Source organism: Carlito syrichta, unplaced genomic scaffold (genome assembly GCF_000164805.1).
Source record: "Carlito syrichta isolate Samal-C Ts95f unplaced genomic scaffold, Tarsius_syrichta-2.0.1 Scaffold120490, whole genome shotgun sequence".
NCBI classification, from domain to species: Eukaryota; Metazoa; Chordata; class Mammalia; order Primates; family Tarsiidae; genus Carlito; species Carlito syrichta.
The window spans coordinates 198,701-204,767 of record NW_007064586.1 but is presented as its reverse complement, the minus strand read 5'-3'; the positions used below and the strand labels follow the sequence as shown (position 1 = coordinate 204,767).

At 57.1% G+C, this 6,067-nt stretch overlaps 1 protein-coding gene across 1 annotated transcript in view; it reads right to left on the bottom strand.

The window, feature by feature from the left end:
• Positions 1-1,049: 1,049 nt before the first annotated feature.
• Positions 1,050-6,067, bottom strand: part of SYT7 (synaptotagmin 7) — a 38,852-nt gene continuing 33,834 nt past the window's right edge. The window contains exons 8-9 of the mRNA XM_021707558.1: positions 5,865-6,064; positions 1,050-1,700 (exon numbers count right to left, since the gene is read on the bottom strand). Of these exons, the coding sequence (XP_021563233.1) occupies positions 1,596-1,700; positions 5,865-6,064 (305 nt within the window). The 3' untranslated portion in view covers positions 1,050-1,595. The remainder of the gene's footprint in view (positions 1,701-5,864; positions 6,065-6,067) is intronic.

Below are 6,067 nucleotides of genomic sequence, written 5' to 3'. Positions count from 1 at the left end.
TGCGCCCACACGCGCGGCCCTCCTCCGGGCCCCGGGGGGGGCAGGAGACTGCTCGGCTCGAGGGGAGGCTGCCGAAAGAAGCGCCCCCGCCCGCGTGGCGAGGCTGCCGTGGTGCTCGGGAGCGGGGACCCTGTCCGGAGCCCCTTCTTGCCCCGGGGTGCCAGGCCCGCAGGGGAGCGCCGCGGCCCCGACTGCGGTGTCCTGGCGCCGCCTGGCGGCCGATGCTGGAAGTGCCGGGCCCGGGCGTCCCTATCGCGACCGGCGTGGGGCCGGGGGGGCCGTCAGCAGGTATCATCCTGAAACCTGCCGTCCCCAGGGCGAAGCCGGTTCTCAGCTCCGCAGGGGCGGAGGCAGGGAAGCCGCGGCTCCTCTGGGTGGGGCGACCTCGGACCTCCCAGAATCCGGGTCTTTTCCCTGCCTCCGCGCCCTGCGCCGGGGGCCCGGGGAGTCGGGAGGGCGAAAAGACGGCCGGGGAAGGCCCGGCGACGCAAGCTCAGAGGCCACGGGCGATGCGAGGGGACGGAGGAGTGGGGAGTCTGCAAGCATCGGGGAGGGAGGGGCGGAGGAGGAGTGAGGGGCGGGTGAGGGTCTGCACTGGCAGGGAGAGACGCGGAAGGGCAGGGAAACGGGAAGGCATGGCGAATATGGCCAAGAAAGCCGGGATGTGAGGTCTGTCGGGGCGGGGAGGCTTTCGATAAGGGAGTTAGGAAAGAGCTAGAGGGGCTTGGGACCCCCGAGAAGGAAGCGAGCAGGTGAGTCCTGGTGAATGCTCTGCACACAGTAGGCGCCTACAAGGGGTGAACCAATGTTCAAGAGATGGAGGACTCTGAGCAGAGGAGGGCACGGGGGTGGGGAGGAGATGAGGGATGGCAGGAGACAGCCCCGTGCCCGCCCAGCTCCAGCGTCTGCCCTCTTGCCCACGGCGTCCTTCCCTCGCCTCCACCCCACTCAGCCCGCCTGGCCTCTCTGCACGAAATCTGCCTTCTCCCCCGGGGGACAGGAAGCCAGGCTTCCCTGCCACACGCACACACACAGTGACACAACACAAGTACACAGGGCCACGGCCCGGGACCCAGGAGCAGGCTGCATACTATCCTTGGCATTCAGGGCCCAGCCGGCACCTGAACCTGCCCTGGGGATGGGCCTCTGCTGGCCAGGCTGGGGCCAAACGCCTCAGCCTCCCCTCCCCTGGCCCGCTGCGGGGGCGGCGAGGGGGTGGCCTTGCTCCACTCCAGGCACTGCCTTAAAGAAAACGGGGGCCCATGCCCACCTGGCGGGCCTCTGGAGGGATCTGCCTGTCTGGCTGTTTGGTTCTCGAGTTCTCCCCCTCTTCTTTAGTATCAGCAAGTCAAGAAGGAAAGGGGCAAAGCAGGAAAATGGCTCCCAGAGCCCTTCCCCCCAAGCGAGACCGGTGGGGGTGGGCTGGTACTTCCTAGAAACAGGGTCCAGTTGGGTCCTGGGACCCCTCCCTGGCTGAGCCCTCAGGGTCCTCCCCTCACCCATGGCAGGGGGGCCAGGCCGGGCACTGTGCAGAAGGTGGTGAGGGCATGATGGGGACCCGGGCTCTCGGCCCCCTGGGCCTCCCGTGGCCCCACTCAGGCCTTCAGCTGGTGCCACTGGGCCACAGGCTGCCGGGGCCGGGCAATCATGTCCTTCCAGTGTTTCACCTCCCCTGGCCCGCTCTTCCAGGACAGGTAGATCTGGGGAGAAAGGGGAGAGGGCCGGTCAGCTCAGTGTCTGGGCACTGCCTCTTTCCCCCACCAGGGGGTGACATGCCAGCTCCACTATGATGCCCCAGCTGGTGGTCGCCAGGACTGTGGGACCTCCGCCTGGAGTGACCACCTGCTCCGCAGAGGCGCCTTCCTCCTCCCCCGTGCTGGCCTGACCTGCTTTCCTGGTTGTTCCCTCCTCGCCCCCAAGCCCTTTGAAACACCACCAACCACATTTTGCAGGGGGGGGCAGGGCGCTATCTAGGAGGCCTCAATCACCACCACTCCCCACCTCCTAGGCACTTGCTACATGTCAGGCATCTTCACACCTGCAGATCACCAACTCCTACAATGGTGAGGGAAACACCTTATATTATTATTATTATTATTTGAGTTGGAGTCTCACTCCGTCACCCAGGCTGGAGTGCAGTGGCGCACTCATGGCCACCCCAGCGTTGACCTGCTGGGCTTCAGTGATCCTTCTGCCTCAGTTTACCAAGTAGCCAGAACTATCACGCCTGGCTAATTTTTGATTTATTGTAGAGATGAGGTCTCGCCAAGTTGCCCGGGCTGATCTCGAACCTGTGGGCTCAGGCAATCCACTTGTCTCAGCCTCCCAAAGTCCTGGGACTACAGCCCTGGCCAACACCTTATATAATTATCCCCATTTCTCAGGTGGGGAAACCAAGGTACAAAGGGTTAAGAGACTTACCCACGGTCATAGAGTTTGTACATAGTGCAGAGGGTTTCTTTTATTTTAATTTTTGAATCAGGGTCTCACCCTGTCATCCAGGCTAGAGTGTAGTGGCATGATCATGGCTCACCACAACCTCAACCTCCGAGGCTCAGGTGATCCTCCCGTCTCAGCTTCCTGAGTAGCTTGGACTACAGGTACATGCCACCATGCCTGGCTAAGTTTTTGATAATTTTCTGTAGAGGTGGGGGTCTCGCAATATTGCCTAGGCTGGTCTTGAACTCCTCGACTCAAGCAATCCCACCTCAGCTTCCCAAAGTGCTGGAATTACAGGCATGAGCCACCATGCCTGGCCTCCGCAGAAGGATTTAAATCCAAATGTTCTGGGTTCTACACAACCACCCAATCCTGCCCGGCCTCTGTGTTAGGGGCGTCATAGCCTCTCACCCAAGAGTCCCCAGGGTCAGCCCAGTTGGCCTCAGCCTTGGGACTGATTCAAAGTATAGGCATTGGGGAAAAAAAGGTAGGTGTACAGATTGGGAAGGCCTTCTATGAGACTCCAGGCCAGTACTTCTGAAGGCTGTCAAGATTATAGAGAAAAAGGAAAGACTGAGAAACTGTCACGGACCAGAGGAGAGTGACAGCTAAATGCAGAGTGATACCCTGAACTGGCTCCTGGAACACAGAGGACTTCTATGGAAAACGGGTGAAATGCAATGAAAGTCTGGAGATTAGTTTATCGTAATGCACCAATGTTGGTTCCTTAAGCTGCAACACATGTGTCATCCGACTGTGAGAGGGTGACAAGCAGGACACCGGATGAGGGGTAGATAGGAACTCTGGACAGTCTTCGCCACCTTTCTGAAAATCTAAAATTATTCCAAAATAAAAAAGAATGGGAGCAGACCCCAGCTCTGCCACACACCGGGAGGTGGCCTCACTCAGCCTCGGGCCCTCCTCCGTAAAATGGGCTGATGGTGGTATCTGCCTTACAGATGGCTGGGCCGGACGGCGCATGTCTCGTGTCCATGTCACCGGCATGGGGGTGTGCGTCCACGTGGTGAGTTCTCTCCATCTGTGGGCTCCATCCCCCTGAACCCGACAGACTATTCACCCCCGTGGGGTCACAGAGTACTAGGCCTCACTCTGGGGTTGGCCCCATTTGCAACCTCAGCCCAGCGTGATTCCACAGCCCTGAGCGACGCCTGGCAGTCAGGAGGGGCAGATTCAGGCTTCCAGGAGTCAAAGGGGCTCCGAAGTCCTTGGGCTCGCTAAACTACCCAGGCCAGAATGAGACCAAATTCACCTTCTCCTTGGTTCAGCCACCAAAGGACTGTTTCAAAAGGAGCTACGATCGGCATCTAAGGAACACTCTACGCCCAAAGGCCATGCTTCAGAAGAACCTAGAAGCAGATATGGACACTTGGCTGAGCTGGTCAAGGGGGGCCTAGCAGGCCCCAAGTCCTGCCCAGAGCACTCTCTCTCTCTCTGGAGTATGGGTGGCGTCCTCTCAGGGATTTGTGACCACGTGTTGGCCGGTTGCAGTTCCTGGGCCATACCTGATGGCAGGCAGGACCCGCTCTCTTCTTTGAGGCCACGCTGCCTCCTTCACCCCCGGCAGCTGACTCCCCTGTTCCCAGCTGTCTGCCCGAGTCCCCCATTCATTTCCACCCCTACCGGGCAATGCCTGGGTGACCTGTGTTCTCCTGCCATCCACCCTTCCCCCGCTTGCCCTGGCCATTAGTTTCTTACACTACTCCTAGTCAAACTGTCACATCTGACACATGCCCTTAGTAGGAACATTTCAAAAATAACTTTTGGCTACATGCAGTGGTTCATGTCTGTAATCCCAGCACTTTGGGAGGCCAAGGCAGGAGGATCGCCTGAGGCAGCCTGGGCAATACAGTGAGACCTCTTCTCTAAAAAAATATTTTATGATAATACTAGTGAACATATACGTTCTAAGTACTGAGCTAAACATCTTGCCTGTGTTATCTTATTTAATCCTCCCAGCACATTGTGAGGTTGGGACTCTCCTCTCCTCACTCTGGGAGGAGAAAGTGAGTTCAGAGAGGTTGCAGCTGTTAAGAGGTGGAGCTGGGACCTGGACCCAGGCAGTCTGACTCCTGAGCCCACATTCTCAGCAAACACTAAACTAAATAAACACAGAACTAGACATTTCAAAGTATTAAAAAAAAAAAAAAAAGAAAGGAAGGGTTTATGTTATGTCACAGAATCACATCCTGGGAAAATTCAAGGCCAGGTTTGAATTTTTTGGTTCATATGTATTGAGAAGTGGTCACTTGCTACAAAAAGAACGTCCACACGTCTTCACCCTGTGAAGTTCTGTAGGGTCGGTGTTAGCAGCTCCATTTTACAAATGAGAACATGGAAGCTCAGAGAGGCCAAGCAGCTTGCCCAGGGTTATGTGGTTGTGTATCAGCAGATGAGGTGGGAACCGAAGTCTGGGAGTTTGACTGCGGCTCTCAACACTGCCCCATGCAGCCTGCCCAGTGTGGATGGGACCCAGGCCAATACTACTTCAAGGTCATTGTTCTGCCTGAAAGTCCTGCCTAGGGACCTTCTTTCTGAGATTCAGGGCATTTCTCTGGCTTCCTTCATTCCTTGTCCTTCCAGTGGTCTGTCCTGAGCTGATCAACCCACAGGAGGCTACTTAGGGAGGGTTTCATCCAATCCCCTGCTTTCTGATGAAGAAATGGAGGCCCAAGCCAGGTGCGGTGGTTCAAGCCAATAGACCCAGCACTTTGGGAGGCTGAGATGAGAGGATTGCCTGAGCTCAGGGATTCGAGACCCGCCTGGGCAACTTGCTGAGACCTTGTCTCTACAGTAAATCAAAAAACTAGCCGGGCGTGGTGGCACATGCCTGTAGTTCCAGCTCCTTGGAAGGCTGAGGCAGAAGGATCGTCTGAGCCCTGCAGGTCAAGGCTGCATTGGCCGGGAGCATGCCACTGCACTCCAGCCTGGACGACGGGGTGAGATCCCAACTCAAAAACAAACAAACAAACAAAAGAAATGGAGGCTCCAAAGGGGAAATGACTGATCCTGATCTCTGCTGCTGTCCAGCCTGTGCTCACCTGTACCACCCTGTTGCTTCTTTTAAGGAACGGACCCCTGGCCGACACAGTGGCTGAGGTCTGTAATCCCAGCACTTTGGAAGGCCAAGGCAGGAGGATTGCTTGAGGCCAGGAGTTTGATACCAGACTGGGCAACATAGCAAGATCCTATCTCTCCAAGAAATCCAAAAATTAACCAGGTGTGGTAGTGCACACCTGGAGTCCCAGTTACGCGGGAGAGACTGAGGAGGGAGGACTGCCTAGGAGGTAGAGGCGGCGGTGAGCCATGATCCTGTCACTGCACCCCAGCCTGGGTGACAGTGAGATCCACACCCAGAAAAAAAGAGGAAGAGGCCTTCGCTGGGCACCACACGCCTTGCTGCCTACCTTGCCAATGACGTCATTGCGGCTGAGCCTGTCCTTGTCCATGACGGTGATGACGATGGTCGTCTCCCTCAGCTTCTCCGTGGGGATGTCGAAGGCGAAGGACTCATTGAAGATGGGGTTCAGGTTCCTCTTCATTGTCACCGTCTTCTTCTTCTCCACCCGCTTGTCCTTGTACATGAGCCACACCTTCACGTAGGGGTCTG